This window comes from Vidua macroura, chromosome 13 (genome assembly GCF_024509145.1).
Source record: "Vidua macroura isolate BioBank_ID:100142 chromosome 13, ASM2450914v1, whole genome shotgun sequence".
Classification (NCBI taxonomy): domain Eukaryota; kingdom Metazoa; phylum Chordata; class Aves; order Passeriformes; family Viduidae; genus Vidua; species Vidua macroura.
Genome location: NC_071583.1, coordinates 7,582,019 through 7,603,201, shown reverse-complemented (window position 1 = coordinate 7,603,201; position 21,183 = coordinate 7,582,019). Strand labels below are relative to the sequence as shown.

The 21,183-nt window shown below is 44.3% G+C and overlaps 1 protein-coding gene across 2 annotated transcripts; it reads left to right on the top strand.

Annotated features, from left to right (window-relative positions):
- Positions 1-287: 287 nt before the first annotated feature.
- C13H3orf14 (chromosome 13 C3orf14 homolog) lies at positions 288-14,019 on the top strand. Of its 2 annotated transcripts, none has more exons than XM_053989671.1 (5): positions 288-403; positions 1,758-1,838; positions 2,556-2,679; positions 7,383-7,457; positions 9,984-14,019. In XM_053989671.1, the coding sequence occupies exons 2-5, from the start codon at positions 1,786-1,788 to the stop codon at positions 10,125-10,127; spliced, it is 396 nt and encodes a 131-aa protein (XP_053845646.1). In that variant the 5' UTR covers positions 288-403; positions 1,758-1,785; the 3' UTR covers positions 10,128-14,019. The 2 variants fall into 2 exon arrangements, with proteins under 2 accessions (XP_053845646.1, XP_053845648.1); XM_053989673.1 differs by lacking the exon at positions 288-403 and adding an exon at positions 593-944.
- The last annotated feature ends 7,164 nt before the right edge of the window (positions 14,020-21,183 follow it).

The following is a 21,183-nucleotide window of genomic DNA, read 5'->3' as shown; positions in this document are numbered from 1 at the left end:
AAACCATGTGGAGAACCGGGCTGGCGCTGCCGGGCGCTCTCCCGGGCCGGACATGGAAGGCTGTGCCTTGCACAGAGGGAGGAACAGCTGCTTTAAACGCAAATCCCGGCGGGGGCCGCCGGGCCGCCAGCCCCGTGAGGGGGAGCGCAGGCACGCGGGACCCGCGCCCCCGGCCGCCTCTCCCCGCGCTCCCGCCCCGGGCCGTGATTGGCCCCGCGCCCTCTCGCTCCTCCAATCCCAGGGGCGGAATCCGTTCCCGCCCCCGCCTGATCCCGCCCACCGAAACGACGGCTCGGCTCCACCTTTCCGGCCGTCTCCATGGCAGCGAGGGCGGGGGGTTCTAAGCCGTCCCGGAGATCATTGCGGTTGGTTGCTTTGCTTTTCGAAGCCGGCGAGGCTAAAGGTAAACTAGCTAGTGTATTTGGTATTTTACTTTTATTTCCTGACTTATTCTCCCGTAATTATACGGGACGGCACCTTTCAAAGAGATCGTACATCCACCCTTCCCCCCCTCCCCCACTTTCCCAATGGTAGGGCGCAGGCGGTGCGCGGCCCCGCTGTGGCCGTGGCGCTCCCGCCCCGTTGGGGCCGCGGCCCGAGGCGGAGCGGCCGCGGGTGCTGGGGTGGAGGTGCCGCGCTCGGCTCGAGGGGCTTCCCTGGGGCCGCTGGAGATCCGCGGTCTGCCCGCGGAGCTTCGTCCCGGGCTGCCTCAAGCCTCGGCATCTGCCCAGGGCAGCGGCTGCCCCACGGTGCAGCGGGCGGAGGATGCTCAGGCTGGTGCCGGTTTGTCACTCACGATGGTGCCGGTTTATGGCTCCTGTTGTAAGCCCTTAAAGACAGGCGGTACGGGCGGCGGGATGCTCTGGCTTCTCCTGTCGCAAAGAGCACGAAGTGCCCCGGCCGAAGGAAGGAGCCCTGAATGGGTGCGCTCCGTGTTAAACAAGGTGAAGCATTAGCAACAGGCCAGGCGGACAGAGTGTTTTCAGAGTGTGATAAAACATACATCCCTAGATGCGCCCCAGCGTCAGCAGAGGCCACATGTAAATCGCTGCTTTCGGAGTTAGGTGTGACACGTGGTAGTGAGGAGGCCTTAACTAATGTTACCTTGATGAGCTCTTTTAGTTCTCCCACCCTTTGACATTATCAACATGTGACAAGATATTTAATTTTACTTAAAGTAAAAACGCAGTCACCTCTGAGGTGAAAAAAAAATAGCCAAAACATTTTCAGTCTTCTGAAAAGTGCTGTAGGATCTTTATTTTCATCAGTGGGCAGTTGATCTCCTTAATAGCTCAGAAAAAAAATCCATTAAGTTGTAAAAAATTTAAACCTATGAACAGGTCCCTGTATCTATGAGAAGTAGTTTACAAGTATAACTGTGTTCACTGTAACGTGATAAAAGCCAGAAATCAATAATGTAAACACTAAAAGACAATTTATTTAAGCTCAAAGTATGTGTGTGGTTGTAAGCATCTGAAACTCAAGAAAACTCAGTGCTGAATCTGAAATGGAAAAAAAACTTGGTTTTCATAAATTATTAGCATACAGTAGCATTTCCCTAAAATGTATTGTGAACATAAGTAGTGTGAATGTAATCAAAGCAAATTGTAGCAATGCCTTGTGGCAGGTTTTGTGTAGATAACTGACATGTGGATATAATGTGTGCAGCTTTTTAACCAGAATCGTTTAATACTGGAAAGTGTACGTTAATGTACACCTTTAGAAGATTTTAATTTCACTTGGCTTTCCTTTTATAGAGTACAAAACTGGGGCAAACAACTGAAGATGTCATGCTGTTTGGCTCAGGAGGTTCACCTTGCTAGAAGACATGAGGAGATGTGAGTAGTTGTGCTCTGCCTCGCAGCAGTTTGTGTTGGGTCTTGTGATATTCTCCCTCCTGCCCACGACCCTCGGTGCCAGGGAATCTGAGCTCTGCACGGCACAGTGGTGCTTCAGCAAGGGGCTGGAGTTCCAGGAGATGGCACTCTTCCTTCAGGAACCATGGGAATTAGCATCCTTGCCTGCCGTTTAGGGTATTTAGGTTGATGAGGTTTTTGACTTCCAATGGTGGTACTGGTTTGAGACCTCCATTGTCAACCTGTCACTGTTAAATTCCTATTTGGAGAAGGTAATTGGATTCTCTCACTCGATGCCTCAATTATAAAGTTGCTTCTTTGTTGCCCTGTAAACTCAAATTGTGAGGCAAATACAGTAGTGATTCAGGAAAATTTGCTTTTCTTGTAACAACTACTACGTGCCAGTGAGCAAATGTGGTACTGATCAAGTCACCCCAACCCACCCTGTCTTTCCTTCTTCTGGGAGATTCAGTGTTTGGAAGCACCTCAGCATTTGAGGAGTGCTGGTTGCAACGTTATAGCTTGGTACAAGCACAGCAGGTGATGCCTGCCTGTACCTTTTCCCTCCCCCAGCACACCCACCCTGCAGCCGGCTTAATTAGCCCCATAGTTTTGAGAAAACTGGGTAAGGTAAAAAGGTTATTTTCTAGCTCCTGAGCAAAATGTTCTACCCACTTAGCAAAATGTTTTCCTTTGTAGACTGCCTCAGAGATCAGAGCTGCTACAGCAGATGGAGACTTATCTAAGAGACAAAAAGACTAAAAAGACATGGCAAACTCAAGCAGCTGATGCAGCTCATAAAAGGAATGCAGCACTTTTAAATGTAAGTTTCTGCAACTACCAGGAACCGCATCAAAATGTCACGGTTATGTAGCTTAGATAATTAAAAAAAAAAAAAAGGAGAGAAGTGTTTGCTCTATAGTTGTCATTGGAATTCTCTTCTATATGGTTCCTTTTTCTGGAACTTGACCAAAAAGTATTAAATGACAAGTCTTTATTATCCGATGGCATCACTACCTATTTCCCGTGCCCTTCTTACAAAAGCCTCGTGGTGGCAGCTGCTACTATGTAGTTTTATTTTTTTTTTAAGCACATGTAGTGATGTAACACATGCTAGTACATGTCTGCCTGAGAGAACTTAGGGGTCTGTCAGGACTCACAGCCCCTCTACGCTGTGGGTATGTTTGGAAATGGGCTGACCAGGCTACAGTGCTTTGGGCCAAGGGTAGGAGCTGTTCTCCTGCTGAGGTTGTGATAAGTTGTGGAAGAGGTTCCCAGTTTAATATTTTCCTCTAAAGAGCTGTAGAGTGACTTCAAGCATTTTACTTGCAAGTCTGTAAAAGCAGTGTTTGGTGTTTCTGGCCCTTCATAGGGGTGACACCATTAATAATGTTCATAGCTGTTCTGCATATCTATTTTAATATTCAGGTAAGATTTGTTTCCTAGGCAATTAAAAAGATCTAAGTTTGATGACAGGGACTGGATTACTGAAAGGCTCCTCTGGAAGCCCTAGCTCAGGCATCTGAGTTTGAAGAGATACACTTGACCACTGACATGATGCATTTGAAAAATTTGTGTTGCTTTTCCAGGAGGCAGCAGAAAACTGAACCCCCTGTGCCTTTTCTTTAAGCTCCTACTTATTAAGGGTCCATAATGCATGTATTGTGTTTATTGAAAAAGTAAGTTTTACTCTAGAAAATTGCAAGATTAATTTGTGTCACCAGAATTTCTTTGGGTTTTTTTTTTTTTTTTTTCCAGAGTCTGGTTCAGATTTAAAATGTTCACATTTTGGGGGGGTATAATTCTATTGCATTAGAGTTTGTATTTAAATGGGAGGTTTATTTAGAGAGGGGAAGACAAGAAGAACAGTTAGCCAGGAATGCCTTCTTAGCTATTCTGTGATAATGAAGATTTTTCATCTTGGACTGGTGAACTGGTACACTCTGGACAGGGGCAATCAAGCCCCTCTTTATTTGGTATAGTAAGTGTAGGTGCTTCAGGGAGAGGCTGAGGATAAATGGATGGTTTGGTTATTTTTTCCATAGCTCCTGCTCTGTTGATTTAGTAATTTCAGCCATTATGACTCCTATTTTCCATACACATTTTAGGTTAGATTTTTACTTTGTAAATTTATAAATTATTTGTGTTTATGAATGCATTCTCAGTATACATATACAGGCAAACACAATAAATGCAGAGTATATTTCTCCATCCAGAAAGCTGTATTGTAGTGGAAATGGTAACAATAGCTCAGACATATACAGAGTGTAAATATTTCTGCAGTTAAACAGATATTTGCTATCTTCTGTCACATCCTCGAAATTGTTCCTTTCAAGTGTCAAAAATGTTGGTGTTTGTACAGAAAAAAAAGCAAAAACATATGTATCAAAACAAATTCTGTTGCAGGATAAAATAGCATAAATCAATTTAAATCTATTAATTTTACCCTAGTTTTAACAAGCATGCACTCCTGCAGATGCTTTTTGATAACAGAAGAAAACAGGAAAAAAAATCTATGCAGCATAATATATGAGAAGCTTGAAAACAAGACTGATTAATGTGCCAGCTTCAGAATATTGTTCCTGATACCAGGCACTGTACATTTCACAGTTACCATGTGGAGAGTTGTTGATTTGGCCTACTCAAAAATACATGGACATGACGAAGTGTTATTTTTTTATTTGCATTTCTGGTTTTCTGCGTGTAAGCAAAATCAGTTGTTTTCAGTAATAGATCATAGCAAAAGCCATTTTTCTTTCTCTTTGCTAGTTGGAATTTATGCACAGGAAAGATTTCAAAATTAATTTAAATTCTAATCAGTAGGAAGCAAGGAACTAACCTTTTTTTTTTTTTAATTGAAATTTTGACATTATAAGCATTTGTTCAGCATTTTAGCATAATTATCAGAGTATTTTCCTCAATGTCTTTAGAGGGAGACTGCAGATTAGGGAAATCTGTATCATTTGGTGCTTATATAATGTTGTCGTAATAAAAGCAGAAATTAGACTAGTATTTGTAATCTAATTTATGACATTTGTTTCTCAGTGATATTTCTTGTGTTTAGAAATATGTATTACTGTGCAACAGCTTGTAACATGAAATAGAAAAGAAAGAGTATGCTATATAGTAATTAGTACTGGAAAGGTAATTTAGAACAAATTTGCTTTCCTTCCCGGGCATGCAATTCCAGAATTATTTAAGTGTGATTGTGCCAGCCTGATATCAATATAAGTGACAGCTGAATTTGGTCCCCTAAAAGCAATGCATGTGTCATGCATTCTATTTTACCTCTGGGGAAGGGTCTTGAATTGTTTTTGTTCCAGTCCTTGTGGTTTTAGGGGAAGCACTGTAAGATGCTCTCTTTTTTTTCAGTACTGTGACATATTAGATTAGCTGTTTTTTTTCCAAAGAAGTTTATACTGCTGATGTACTTATTTTTATATTGATGACAGGGATTTATTTTTCCTACAAAGCTTACTAGTTGTGTAGACACACAAGAAGTGCCATCCAATCTTTCAGTAGTTCCAGTTATTTTCTAAAGCATACTACACCTTCCAGCAAAAATTTCTTTCACTGTCTGTCATTAAATCAGTATTCTGAATGACAATAGACTGCACAACACAAACTGGAGTGGGCAATGAAAAGACACGTCCAATATCTAGGCTATGCCAAAGTGACCTTCTCTACTAAACATATATGCACAATTGCTCTCTCCTTTCTTGCCTGAAAGACATTCATTTCCTATCACCATAAACATTCCAGTTACTTGGCTGAGTCTATAAGGAAATAATGATTGATATTCTTCTTCCTTCCTGTTAAAATTCCTACAGTAATTAGGAAGAAGGAATCAGAAAGGAGGAAAACCCAATGAGAGAATATGAGGTGAACATTACTGAATGATCCCTTATTCAGTATGGTTTGTTATGGGGATAAATTCTCCAGACTTGGCCTGAACCATTCTGATACGAGCTTCATTTGGTGCTGTCTGTGTGTGTCTGTTCTAAGTATGTGCAGCAGAGAAATTCCTTGCTTAAGTTACTTAAATCTGTGTTGGCCTCTGTTATTTTGACATCATGATTTCAAATGGCCCATGTCCTTTTTCCTATTCCCTCTATATGTTTATCCCATTAGTCTTTTCCTGCCTGAGAAGGGGAAGCCATTTGCTGCTTCTGAGAATTTGGATAAATCTGAGAATTAGTTTACTCTTTCTCAGACATCCTTTAGCTTCCTACAGTGGTATGGATTTTGCTGTAGGAAGGGGAGGAACTATTTTACTTGGATTAGGTTTGTAATTATGTACAAGAGAATATTGTAAAAGGAATTAATGAAATAAAATAAGATGAACACTAAATTGAACAATCTGACTATGTGTGTCACTAAGTTTAACTTCAGCAAGGCTGGTTTTTTGCTTTTATTAATCATACTCTACTGAACTAAACTTGAGTTGAACACTGTTTATTTATTGATGTATTCAGACTGGCTATTATTCAATACGAGTAATCGTGTTTGGTCTCTCTTGTGGATATGCTCCTCCAGAATCTCACTCTTCTTTTCAGCAGCAGTGGTGGTGAATATTTGGGAAGTCCCTTTAGGGAATTTCCTCTCTCATTTAGTTTTTCTGTTGTACTCTTCACACCCGCTCTCTGCTCCCAACTCTGCCATCTGCTATACTTTCTTTCCCCCTCCACTCTGTTCAGCTTTGGCTTCTTCACACCCCACTCCCACGTCCCTTTCTGTCTCTCTTCATCTGCCCACCACTCAATCTCTTCAATGTTTGGGTATGGAACTAAGCCCACAAGAACAGGTCAGAACTTTAAAGGGGGAGGGTGGTTAGTTTGGGGCATGCTTTGGATTTGTTTGATGCTGTTGATTTTTTTGGTTGTTTCTTTTTTAAAAGATTTATTTGGGCCTCTGTGAATCCAGCACACATCCACTGGACAAGGAAAAACCCAAATACTGATTTTTTTTTTTTTGTATGAAAACTATGTGAGGTGCATTGTCATCCAAGCTTGTCTGGTGAACAGCTTGCTGCAGCTCTACATTTATGTGCACATGTTATGCATGCATATTAGCAAGTCATCTTTGTCTTGAGAAGATCTTGCACATAATTTGCCTAGTTACTTTACAGTTACAGTAGCTAGAATACATACTTCAGTCTTATGCAGCACAGAGAAAGATGTTCTGTTCCCCTCTATTTCCTTAAGTTTTATACAACAGAATTTAACTAATTTACCCTGGTGTCCAGAGAGAATAGCAGTGTTTACAGCAAAAGTCTTACTTGGTTGTGAAATGTACTTTTGTATGAAAAAGGTGCAGCAAACACATTTAGCAGCTGTAGGGGGTTAGTCCAAGTAGTACAAGTTGTATTTCAGAGTGACTAAACAAATATTTGAACTTCAGTGTTAATTTTTGAATGCTGTTTAGCTGTAATGAGTTTATTTAGTTAATTTAAATGTCTTTATATGTGCATTTGTCTTTTAAAATTCCCAGTGCTTGTTTTTAAAATGTACTTTCCTTGTGTTTTAGGATATAGAAGCAGCAGAAAAAAGGCTGCAAGAAAGAACGTATTTACTTCCACATCCTGATACTGTAAAGTTAGAAGTAAGTCCTAGAACTCTGTCTTTTCATTTGTTTTCATTTGCTGTTTACCAATTTTTTTTTTTTTCCCTGAAGCATGTCCTTAAAGTGAAAATAATTGATTTTAAAATCCAGTGACTGGTATAGCCAAAGGCCTGTGTACTGTGTAGCAAGCTGAACCTAAATTCTGGGACAAGGTCCCTAGATTCTGGAGCATTCTGGCGGAAATATTTAGCAGCCTTCAGATCTATACAAACTTCTATTTAAAAATGAAGTCAAATATAAAAAATCAATATTGTGAATATTAGACTATTACTCTGTTTACTATGTCAGAGCTATTTGGATTGTTTTATATGGTCATCCCATTCTCAGTTTACTACAGATTGTCATCTTTACATTTCAGCGTCAGCAGTTTATCAGCATGAACAGAGAAAATTTCACATCAATTATTTTAGAGTTGTATGAAAGCGAAAAGTACTGCAGCAGGAACACTCAGTTCTTTTTTTTTTCTTCTCAACCTGCAGTCCCTAAAGCATTACTTCAAGATAAAAATTTTGAGCAGATTCCCATCTGTTTCTTGCCCCAGTGGTTTATGTTTGTGTTGTGTGCTGTGTGGTGGCTTGGTTCCCAAAGGCACAGAGCAGAGTGTCCCGTGCTGGTTTGGGTGCCGGGGCTCTGTCAGAGCAGGGCGAAGGGCCAGGTTTCAGCGCTGTCAGCTGTGAAGAGAGGTGTATTGTACCTCAGCTTCACACCTGCTGGGCATGTGTTGGCATGCTTAGGCTATTACTTAAAGGAGAGGCATCACTTCTTGTTCTGGTTACTGTTCAAAGTTTTCATCTGTCATTGCATTTTGTAAATAGCCTACTGTGGCTGTGACAGGGTGCACACCGGGTATGCCCCTTCTGTGGCTTTTGTATTATTTTTAGACATTTTTAGGCAAAAGGGTACATCCTTTCCTGAATACTTGTACATTTTGAATGATGCTAAGGAAGATGCCAACCTACTAATATTAAACATTAAACCTGTCTTGACTGTGTTCAGAAGTAGTTTTAGACTCTTCAGTGACTTTAGAGACACCTCTCGAGTTGTTTGGGTCAGTTTGCCCATGGTAGGTGTGAAGCTGCTCGTCGAGCAAAGTCAGCACAAATTGGAGGCTGCAGAGCCTTTGCTCGTGGCTGCAGAATGTCTGCACTCTGCAGCAGTGGTGAAATTTTGGAGAGAACAGAGTTACTATTTGAAGGAGAAGATCCTATTTCAGCTTTTTTTTTTTTTTATGCTCCTAGAGAAGAGTGCTATAAATAGTGGAAAAGAAAACTTTCTTTCATGGTACAAAATCCATGTGTGTGCTTTGTTCCAAAACACTTCTGAGCATATTTCACTCAACCATATATGTGTCTGTATTAATACACTCTGAAAGTTATGGCTATAATGGATCCCAGCTTGCTGAGTCGGAGTAGTTTTGTGTGACAGCACATATGCTTGTCAAAAAAGATTCTTTGAGTAAATCTGTTGAAGAAAATATTTTTGTAAACCTGCAAGAGCCATAGTTATATCTGAGTTACATGTAAGGATCAAAATGATTAGCCAGGAATCTAATACTGTGCAGGGAGATCTTCACTTTTATGCTGCACTTCTCCTTCATTATATACTTAAGTAAAGAAAAAAAGCTCACTACATATGTATCATAACTCTTTTCTACTGCAAAACTACATTTTTCTGAATGGACATCAATGGCAATAAATACTTACATATGTGGATATGGATTAAAGTGCTATCTTAGCACAGTTCTTAGATCATGTTATTTTGTGGGGAAAAAATGATACTTAAACTTTTCCTGAAAATCCTACAAACAGCAGTTATCCTTAGGATACCAACACAAAAATGATGAATGCTTAATAACACAGATAAGTAATATGTTAAATTTATTACTCAGAGGCACAGTGTAAAGCAAGAGGAAGGGTTAGATGATCCATAGAGATTCTCCTAGACCACTCACTAAATATGCATCACCTTTTTATTATTATTTTAAATTGTGATCCAAATACTGGATTTGATTACTTCATCAGTGAATTATCAAGTCTAAAATTTTACTCAAATATTTTGAACTGTAGTTCTGTATAGTAATGTAAACTTTTCTAGAATAATCAGTTTACATTGGTAAAGGGGCAGCCTTCATTTCTAACATTTTTTCCACTGCAAAATGAAATTCCAGTAACATACATACTTAAATATAAAAGCTGCTTTTGGAAAAGTATATAATCATGGAAAATAGTTTATTAAAGGTACTGTAAGGTCTAAACTGATGTGTTGCTTACCACAAGAGGGCACATTCAGTCACTTCACAGTTTGTCCTGCAGAATGAAACATTTCCAAGCTGATATTTTGTATCATACAAGAGATTAAAAATTTCATATGTTAAGTATGTTGTTCTTTTCTGAATTGCTTTACTCTTAAAGTAAAATTTAATAATGCATTGCATTTCTGTATTGTTTTAAACTGGCTGACACAAATTTTGAAATTAAGTTTATTTTTTTCTTATATCTTTCTCAGATTCTCTATTGGGCATCAATAAAAGAATCTCTTCCCAAATGGGAAGAGTTTCTTTTAGGAAGAGCAGAAGTTCCTATTGGCTTTAAGAAAATGAAAGCTACAAAGCAGAGCATAAACTACCCTGAAGAAGATTCACAAAAATAAACATTTTAGTTTCATTCTGTTTTGTAATTTAGCATTTAAGCAGAGAAGATCATCCAGATCGGGCAACAAAATATCATGCCATTAAACTGAAATGTAAATAATTTAAATGAAAATTAATTATATAGGATAATTTCATTCCATTGCTGCATTGTGTACAATTCCTTATTTTTATTCTGTACTAGAGAAGCAATTCTCAAATGGGCTTTTAGGCTCAAGAATGAGAAACATTGGTGTGTAGATTTCCACCAAGGCAATTGGGTTTTCAGCGTGACAAGAGTTTTTATGTTATTTTTAATCCTCTGCTTCTACATATAAGTGCGATAAGTAAAGACAGATTCTTGCATTATCTTCACTTCAGTCATCTGTGCTGCATGCCTGCTCGTGGATGAGGCAGAAAGGAAGTTAGCAGAAAAGGCAGACTGTGCTTCAGAGTAGCCTTGCTTTAGCACCAGGAATCTGTGCAAGAACCTTCATGAGAGCGGTTGTAGAAGGAGCAAACTTGAATTTCTGCATCTTGTTTTCCCTGGGTTTTTTGTCATTGCCACTTTCATCACTGATACCCCTCACTCCAGGCAGCTTTTCCCAGCCCCCTTCTGCCTACATTGCATTTGTTGTCTAACGGGTGGGCAAACAAATCTCTAGGGCTCTTTGCTACTCCTAGGCTGCTCTTAATTCTATTTTCTTTCTGCTGATATAATCTACAAGTGAGAACTTTTTCTGAGGCATGAAAAGTTTGAAAGAAGCAAACTGAAAGGTAACTGGCAGTGGCTGTCCAAGAACAAAGTGTATACAGAAGTTGAAGATATATTTTCCTTTTCAGCCACTGAACAGCTTCCCAAGTTCCTCCTACAGAGGTGCAGTATCAGTGAGTTTTAATTGTACTGAGCTAACTTGGTATGAAAAATTCACTGGTACAGAACTTCTAAAAGTATCAGTTCAGTGGAAGATCCTTTCTGGTGTGTGATGTGGCCTGCAGAAAATTTATCTTTCCTGAGCAAAAGAAGCCAAGAAAATATTAATTTCTTTTATTGTTAAGAACCTGGACTTGAGTCAATATACTGTTAAAATTTAATCTCTTGCAACAACATCATTCCACCCCCAACCTGGAGGTAGTAGGAAAAAAAAGTACCTCTGGAAGTGTCTCAGGATATGAAAATGTAATGATTGCAAATATTACTAGTCTACTAGTTATCTGAGCTATGCATCTTCATACTACATAGAGACTCCACTATTCAAAAAATATTATATCCCTATGCAGCATGAAGAATCACTGGCACAATAAAATCAGAACTTTTGGTGCAATATAAAATTGTTGTATATTTTCCACAGGAATATTAGGAGTTCATTTTAAACTTTTTCTATTGAAGTGTCCATTAAACTGATAACTTTTTACAGAAACTGCCATCTTAGAATTATCCTGTTGAGTGGGTGTTGGTGTTTGTAACAATAACGTTGTTTTCATAATATGTGATGGCAGATTAGCACGCTTCTCTGCAGTGTTGTTAACAGTTGTAATTAAGGAATAAACAGTAAAGGGTGTCAGTCCGATGACAATTTCATCTATAGTGTCACAATACAAAATGTCACAAAATATTAGAACTGTTACATAACTACAAAAATATCAAATTAGGCTTTCATCTTACAAGCTGAGAGCTTAAAAAAAACTTGGCATAGAGACCATTGCAATTTTATACCTACTCAGTGTTCTGTCACAAAGACAACTTGGTAATATTTTCTTCTGTAAACTCACAATGTGATTCTCAATCTGATTTATGTGTATGGATCTTACAGTTGTAGAGCTCACATTTATAAAGAAAATAATTGGAACCAGTTGAGCACACAAGAAGGGAAAACCTATTATACATGATACTCAGAAGGAAGGGATGGATGAGCAGTTAGTTACTAACAAAGGGGACTCATCCTATTCTTTGTGTCCAAAGGGAAATCACTTCAACAAAAATCTGGGTCCCTAAGTACTTTATACATGCAAATAATCTGAGTCTTTATCTCTTCCACCTCTGCCTAACCACTGGGACACAGTGCAGATGCTCTGGATCTCCTTGCCCTGGTGATTTCCTCTGGAAGGAGATCTGGGTGTGTGGACACTGAGTACATGGCAGCTCCATGCCTGAGAATTTGGCAACATGCATGAAAGGCACCTGCAAGCAGGGTTAGAGTAGTTATTGTGCTGCAGTTAGGTGCTCATATAGCATACCTGAGAGTAAAATGAAATTCTCTTCAAAGAAGGAATTTAATTTTATTTCCTGCAGCATCACTTTAGAAGAATAGGACAACAAGTTCAAGGAAAACTATGTAGGAACATGTCCAGGGAAAGAAAAACTAAATTAAGAGAACCATTTAAAGCAGGAATCTGTGTAGGTAACTCTTCTCAGAGACAAGGGCCTTCATATTGGCCTGTGGTTTGAAACAAATAAATGCAATTGCCTATGACTGTGAAATAGCACAGTAATAAAGGGCAGGAGCAGGTGTCTGCTGAGTTGGGGCATGCAGTGGCAAGGGAGTATAATTATATGATATCTCCTGTTTTACTTAGATTTGTTGAGTTTCCTTTACCATGGCTGGGCTAGCTTGATACTTGCCTTTTTATATATAGGGATTTGAGAAAGCAAATGTTAAATTTTGGTGTGCTTTTAAAAAATTTAAGAATCCTTCTAAGTGATTTGTACTGATATGATTTAATATTGGTCTCCTATGAGATCTTGAATGGGTATTCTTCACCAAGTCAAGGCAGTCACTTCAAATGTATTGATTCTATGTAATTATACCCTATCTTATCCCAAGTTTATATATATATATATATATTTATTTTTATATATATATAATATAGAAATTATATCATATATATCTTCTGTAATTTCCTACTCATCATGAGTAAATTTTTTCTCAAAAAAACCAAACTCACCACACCCCCCCCCAAAAAACCCCAAACAAATAAACAAAAAAAAAAAAAAAAAAAAGAAAACTTGTTACTCTATAGGCTTGACTTGCTGCTTGTTCTTTTGTGTTACAATATATGTATACGTAAGGTGTGGTGGTCCTAGGGGCCTGTTGCTTCTTGTGCTTTTCTGATAGGTGGGGACAGCAAATGAGTAAAGAGCAGAGAGAAAACCCAAAGGTTTTCCTGTTTGTAAGTTAATCTTGTAGTATCTTGCAAGAAGAAGTAATTAATTATACTTATCTAGGTTAATGCACAGATGAGTAACCCCAGTACTAACCCAGGAGCACAGCCTGTTCACCCATCTTGTCACCTCTACCATCACATTCCCAAGCTTTTTGCTTTCTCAGTTATTCTGGCTGTGGGGGCAGGAGCAGAAGGCAAGGCATGTTACTTTTCCCTAGCATAAGAAATTTCTTACTCTGCAGAATCTTTCACAAGCCCATTAATTTACTTTGAGAGTATAGTTGAAATAGTAAGTTGGTTTAGATGCATATCTGACACTATAGTATCCTCTTGATTGTATTTATTCAGAGTCATGTTTTCATAGAAGTTAGGAGCTAATTTTTAGGCTGAGCTTATAGTTCTTAATTTCTGTCTTTTTCATTCACACATAGAGCAGGTTGGGGATGTAGATGCTCAGTTTGAGCTTGCTGGTACTGAAAAATAAGAAAACCAAATTTTAAATGGAATGTACTTTTAGAGGTTATGTCTGAAAGAAAACATTATTTACTCCATAATGGTAATTTTCATAATATTTTAATACTTGTGTTCAGATACAACTTGACCTTAAATATCACCCCAAATGCAAGCTGTTTTAACATATTTGTAATGCTAAGGTCTTCATTACTGTGATATTCTGTTTGCTCAAGGATTATAATCCATGGATATACTGTGTTATAGTTGAAATAAAGCTTTGATCAGTGTTTCATTCCATGAATGAGTTGGATGTATGTTGTTGCCTGCTGCAGCCAAGTGTGAACAGTGAGTAGGCCAGTGATAAATTCTCTGCTTAGGTATGGTGTTTGTTTTCCTCTGACTCTCATATGAAATATTAATCTGCTAAATGAAGATTAAAATCTCAGAAGTTTACTGATGAAAAATCCAAATGTAATGAATCCCAGATCGATTCTTTTCACTGTTCCTATTGTTTCATAATGTGTAAGCTAAATTACTTCAGATATGCGATTACTAGGAAGATGTAGATATAGATACTTAAACCCTTGCAAAGGAAACAGGTGGGGGGAAATGGTTCTTTAGTACATCCTCCTGCTGTGTGAAACTCTTTGTCTTTGCTATAAATAGGGTGATTTAATTTGGGAATTTGCTACTCCTTTTAAACACAGTTAAAACAGCTCTTGAAAATGCGCTAAGCTGTACCCGCTGTGTTTGTAGCCTTCCAGTTGTAGCTTTTGCATTTGACTTACTTTGAATACGTGTGGTTTTAACGCATACGGATAGAAAGTATGCTCACTTCTTCCCATAAGTTTTATCGCTGTGATGATAATCTTAAAAATAAATGTGTGGTGTTCTTTCCCCTCACTCTCAGTCGTATCACCTACCAGAAAGCCCTAATAAGCAACAAAATAGTGTGAGACAGTATTTACATCACACTTTTGAAACAGATTCAAGCAGAACCAGCTGCTGTAAGATTATTTTACAAATCTATTGTAAATTAATAAAAGGGAAAAATTGCCTTGCTTTAGGTAAATTACAGTCTCCTTTACTAATTGCCGTACCTTGAAGCCGCAGTAAATAAGTACCTGCCTCACTGCAGTGAATGGGAAATGAGAAATGTAATTTTGGTAACCAGACTTGCCTTTCTTTACCCATTTAATTCGTATGTGTTCCAATAGCTTCATTCACGGAGCTCTGACTGTTGCTCAATAAAAGCTTCCGGAGGATAATGTGTTCAAAGTGAAGCGCATGCCGGCAGCTTTGTTCAGCGCCGGCGAACCTGCGCGCTGCGCTCCGCGGCCGCGCTCGCCCCGCGCCCCACCGGTGCGGGCTCTGCCCGAGGGGCAGCGCAGCTTCGAGCCGGGGAAACGCCAAGCCAAGCGACTGTGGGAAAGGGAGAAGGGAGGGGACGAGAAAATCCCAAATAAACCAAACCCCGTTTCTCGGTGGTCGCCCGGTGTGAAATGAGCCCGCTGTGGCGCGGGGGAGGACAGGCGGGTGCCGGTCGGTCGTGATCGGGGCGCGGGGACTGCGCGTCGCCGGGAGCCGTGCGCCGGGAGAGGGAACGGGAAGCGCATTGTGTGTGTGTGTGTCCTCCCTCACTCAACGGCGCCGAGATTCCTCGGAAAGCTCTGGGCAGTGGGTTTGATTCCTTGGAAACGCTCGTAATAATAATGTTAAGGGTAAAAAACGTATCCGTAAATCCCTAGGAAAAAGGCTTGTCTATGTGACCCAAAGTGCCGCGGTCCCCAGACAACTGGAATCTGTGTTTAGAGGGTGCTTAAACTACTGCAGCCGCTTTGCTCTATTTCTCGGACGTTTCTTTGTATTAAGTTTCCGGGTACCCTTGGCTTTTTCCTCTATAATTAGCTTTCTTTTGCTGGATTCATTGATAGATACGATAATCCAGTGTTGGTAATATCTCAATTCATTAACATAATGAATCAGAAGGGAGAGGCTGATAATAAATCAGAAAGCTTCTATTTACGTGAAATATCTTGGCAACTGGCAGCAGTGAGAAGACAGTAGAAGGAGTATCAGACAGTTAACGGGACCTCGGGAACGCGGCTGCAGGAGGTCTCAGGTGCTCTCTGCCGTTTAAACGCCTGAGCCTTTCACAGGACAATCGTGTCCATTGCAGTGGCGCTGATGTGGGAAAATACCTGGCTCCCGTGGCCTCGGTCTCCCAAGTGGTTCAAAGCGCCCATTCCCGTTGTGTTTGGCTCCCGGCCGCCGCTGGCACAGCAGCCTCGCGGGCTGGGACGGGGGCTGCCCTTGCCCCCCCACCACTGCTGTGGCCCCGTTTGTGCGCTTTGCCCGCGGGCTGGGGCGGCCCGGAGGGGGCCGGGGATGCTCCGAGAGGCTCGGCGAGGAGCCGGGAGAGAAGTGGGTCCAGCGAGGTGACCACTCCTTGTCCTATGGGCTGGGAGTACTTCTGCTCCCGGATGAGATCTCTTTTAAGTTTGTCGTCAGCCTGCTTCTTCTGCCAACGCAGAAGACGGCAAAGATGCAAATATTTGTAGAAGTCAAATTTTGTGTTGTTTCGGGCTTATACATCCAGAATTCTGGGAGCGGACCTTTTATGTGGTCTGTGTCTTGACAGCATTTTGTCCCCACTGGGGACGAAAAAGTGCTTCGGTGACTAAACACGCTCTTACCGGAGTCACTTTGAAGCAGAGTTTAAGATCACCGGTGACTTGAAGCTCCCGCACTGAACGGCCGCTTGTGCTCCGTGGGGAGCACACCCGAGGCTCCCTGAGGGCTGAGCCACATGGCCCAGCTGCAGTTTCAACACCTTACGAGGAGAAGCAGCCCGTGAAACAGAGAGCACAGAAATCTAAATGTTCCCTTTTCCTTTTTTTTTTTTTTTTTTTTTTTTTAATTTTTAATTGAGGGCACGTGTTGCCCGTAATTCAATCAATTAAGCAATTGCAGTAAATCAATGAGATAAATACAAATAACACGAGGTTACGGCTTTGAGCTAGGCAGGGTTAGCAATAAGAATAGGCTAGGAGTGGGGTTAAAAGCTGGGACAGCGTCACCTGGAGAATCAGGATGTGTGGTAGAAACCAGCTGGTAAGAGCATTTCCCCCTCCCCCTTATGAGTCTTCTCTAAGGTCCCTTGGTGACGGTGTTGGTCAGCACAGCACCGTTCCTGTGAGAGGGGTGCTGAGAAGGTGGGGAGGAAGGCAGCAAGGGGGAGGTGGGAGGGTGACTGGTTAGAGCAAAGCTGGCCGTGGTGTGAGGTCTGAGTGCAGGAACCCTCAGGAGAGGGAGGCCATGGGGTGACCTCGGTAACTGCTCCAGGATCGCAGTCCAAGGTGTCTTTCCCTGCTGGTGGCCCCCTCGGCCTGCACAGCCCCAGGGTCTACCTGTCCCTTGCCATCCCATCTGCATGTGGTTCTCAATGGGTCTAAAGTAGCTGGGCAGGTAGCCTGTAGCCCTCGCTGTGGCCACTGTCGCTCCCGGCTGGAGGGAATGCCTCCGCTGGGACCCGCCGTGCCGTCTTTTCCCTCAGGTGCCAGGGCAGCTGCCTCTTAGACCCTTCGTCTCTCCACAGAGCCCGCCTGTGGATGGCAATGCAGCCCCGGCTGTCTGGGGGTATCCAGGGTATAAATCTTCAGGGGTTAGAGGGGACCTGAGGAGAGAGGCGTGAGGAGGTGTTGGGGGAGTGGGCAGGAGCCACACCATGAGGGCTGGGGAAGGAACGCAAGGGCTGCCCGCAAGAGCCTAAAAGAACATAAGTGCCCTGATCGCAGCCCTAAGAGGATGAGGCCCATGAAACCCATTCCTGGAGGGGACCCTTGTGGATGGCACGCAGGGGTGAGCTGGCACAGTCGAGGCCCAGCAGGCTTACTTAAAAATCATGCAAATACTTCCGAAAAACGGCTTAAAGCGGCAGAAGGACAAGTCCTACGGGCACCTGGGCGTCCCGGGGGACACGGCGGTTTGGGAAAGGCATGCGTCAATTTAGCCCTGGTGTTGACTTAAGCAAAAGTGCTAAGCCATTCCTAAACCTAAGTCAATACAGACTTAAGCCAAAATTGTTATTAACGAGCTCTAATCTGATTTAAGAGCCTCCGAGCGAGCCATGTATACACGACGCGCGTTGCCTTGCGCTGCTCTCCGCGGTGCCCGGTCCCGGGGGGGGCCGGCAGCCGGAGCAGCGGGAGGGGTCGGGCTAATGCAGCCCCGGGGAGGAGGAAGGCGGGTTTCGGGGAGAGCCAGGCCGCCGTGATTCGGGCTGACCGGTGATCTCCGTCGGCGGGATAACTTCTTAAAACTGTACCCAGTTCGGCTGCTCTGAGGCGATTCGGGTCTGTGCAAGCGCCTCCGGGCCGGGGCTGCCGGGCCCCCTCTGCCGTGCCCGCCCGGGGGGCAGTGCCGAGCGCCAGCAGCTCCACTCGCTCGGAGGGGGACATGCCAGTGCATTTCTCCCCCCGTCCCAATGGGGCAGTTGAGCCCTCCACTCCACCCCTCACTGGGGGCCTTTCTTTTCTTCCCCACCAGCTTTGAGCAGCGCTGTTTCAGATTGGCCTTTTTATGTTTGATATAAAGAATAGTTGTTGGCCAATTCCATCTTTTCATCGCTGCTCTCCAGGCCCGGGTCCAAGCGGCTTGTCAGATGCTCATTAACTCCCCCTTTGGCTCTTTCCAGTGTGTCTCCTAAGCTCATTGTGCCAAGAACTAGCGCTTCTTTCTCTTTACATGGCTCCCTTTCTCTGCTCCATCAGGGAGACAAATTACTTTCCAAAAGGGATCGCCAGGGATGGTTTAATGAGAATTTCTCCAGCGCTGGCCGTGGAAATCAATGTAGTTAACATTCGGTGCACTTAATTGGACTTTTCTCTTCTGCCTCCTTCAAAAAAACTCTGAAGCTATCCTGTTAATCTCTCATTTGTAATCAATTGTGTTGACTAAACAAAAGTCTAGGTCGTCCTTTCTTCCTGTCCCAGACAATCCTTTGTTGCCTCTAAATGCCTCATTCTTGAGTGCTCCTGGTCGTGTAGATGGGTCCGATTTTTGACAGTTCATTATTGCGCTTTTGTCCATTTAATCTCCCTCGCTGTGTTTTGCATGTGCATGCCTTAATGAGCTCCGTTGGCAATTAACATGTTTCTAGCAGCAAACTGGTTGCTCAGACGTTTGGAGAGCGGAGTGCAGGGAAAAGGGCAACGCAGCTGCCTGTAGGTCGGTCGCTTCCCGGTGCCCGGCGGGGTTGCCGGGACGCACCTGGGAGCCGCCCGGTCCCGGGGAAGCGCCGGGCCGGGCCGGGCGGGCCGAGGGGGAAGCACGGAGGCGCTGGCACGTCGCTCTCTGCGCAGAGGCACCTCTAACCCTCCCCCCGAGGCACCGGCACCGCTCAATCTGTTGTGTGCGCGGCTGCGGCGCCGGGAAAGGGGTTTTTGTGCGGGTTTTGTGTTATTGAGGCTTGCTGGCAAGAGTGCCGAAGTGTGAGCAGTCGTGGACAGCAGAAACATCTTGTGAGGGAGAAGATAATTGGAGTCTCTGGCGTGTGTGTGTCTGACAGAGCCGCCCCTCCCCCGCGATCTGCGGCTTGTGTGTGCCGGGATCCGGGCGAGAGCCGAGGGGGGGTCTGGGGCCGGCCGGTGGCCAGCGCGCTGCCGCGGCCCCTTCCCGGTACGTCCGAGATCGGGGGGAAAGCCGGAGCGACAGCCGGTCCGGGAAGGGCTGCCCACCGCCCCCCAGGAAGGGCCAGGTGACCAAGCCCACCAGCGGCGGCGGACACGGCACTTCAGGGTGCCCCCAAGATGCCCTTAGCCGTGACGGGGATGCCGCCCTCTCCCCAGACGGCTCTGTAAACAACGCCGCTTTTTATAAAAATGCGATAAGAACGCACTTCCTTAATTCCCTTCCTGGGAGTGGGTTTCGCACTGCTCTCGCCCATCAGGAGAGCTGAGGAAGCAGCCTGCGCGCTGTCTGTGGTGCCCGCAGCCGCGCCTGGCTCCCGCTTTCGGCTCCCGGCTGGCAGCCCAGACCTCTTCCCGGCGCCCGAGGTGCGGAGAAAGCGGCGCTTCCCCCGGACCTGGCAGCGGGAGGCGCCCCTCGGGATGCGCACGCCCCACTCCCGTCCTCCGGGACCTCGTCCTGCCATGGCCTCCCCCGGCACAGTGTCCTCACGGAGAGAGGGGTCCCTGCCGCTGTCCCCGGCCCGTGGGCTGTCCCGCCCCGTCTGTCGCGGCGGCGGGAGAGCCAGGCTCGGCTCCTGCCTGCCGGGGGTTGAGCCGCAGCCCCTTCACTTGCGGGACCGTCTTCCTCTGGCAGGGTTTCCGGAGCGGTGACTTATCGGTGACAGAGTTTGCATTTTTTTTTTTTTTTTCCTTTTTAAAATTTTTCCTTTTAACCTAAAACTCTCCAATTTTTTTTTTTTTTTTTTTTAACAAATTCGGTCATGATCCTTCCCCGCTGCCAGGATCACTGGACATTCTTTTTCGCTCCTCAAACCGTCAAAACGCTGTTTCACACACTGGAAAATGCAAACCCCGAGAAACTCTAAAATCGCCCCGTCTCTAAGCGGGAGAGCGGGGCCCGGAGCCCCGGCCCCCGCCCCCAGCCCGCTCCTTGGAGAACATCGCAGCCTAATAATGAATCCAGAAACCCGGAGCGAGGGGTTGACTCCCGTTCCTGCGCTCGGCGGCGAGCTGTGCTCGTCCTCGCCTCCCTCTATTTAACCACTCAATTAAGCGGAGAAAGGTGAGCTCCCCATTACGCCGTCCCCAGGCATTTCGGTGCCTCTCTCGTTCCCCTCTTCATTGGCAAGCCCGGCCCGAGCAGCACGCACACGCCCGGCCTCCTCAATCTCCTTTCTCCGCTAGAATAATATTGTTCCTAACGACGTGGCCGGAATAGACACTTGCGTATTAAAAGTGAGGGAGGGGGGGAGATGAGAAGGGAATATTTAGTGTAATCCAAGTGCTTGATTATCCATATTCTGATCACAAAGAGTTTCTGAGGCCTGCTGGGAGTGATTAGATTAATGTAATGCGGTTTGAAGGGTCTGTGTTTTCTCTCTTAATTTGGGTCATTACTCGGAAAGCAAGCGTGAGATCATTTTATCTGCATGCAAGGAAAAATAGTCATTCAGGAACGGTTTAAACACGCCGTAATGAACCGACCCCGAAAAGCGGCGCTGGGAAACTCCGAGCCGCCCTTCGCGCTGCCGGTCGGGGCCGCGCAGCCCCGGCGGGGGTCCTGCAAGGGCTCTGACCCCGTTCCGGGGGGCGGCAGCAGCCCTCTGAAGCCGCCCGGCTCCCTCCCGCCCTCATTTTGCTCCTCGGATGCTCGCGGCGCTCAGCGGGCCCTGAAGCGGCAGGGCCCGGCTCCCCAAGCCGCGCTCACACGGGGGGATAGCGCCGTGCAGCCCGGTCCCCGCTCGGGCCGGGGCCCAGGTGGGAAATGAGA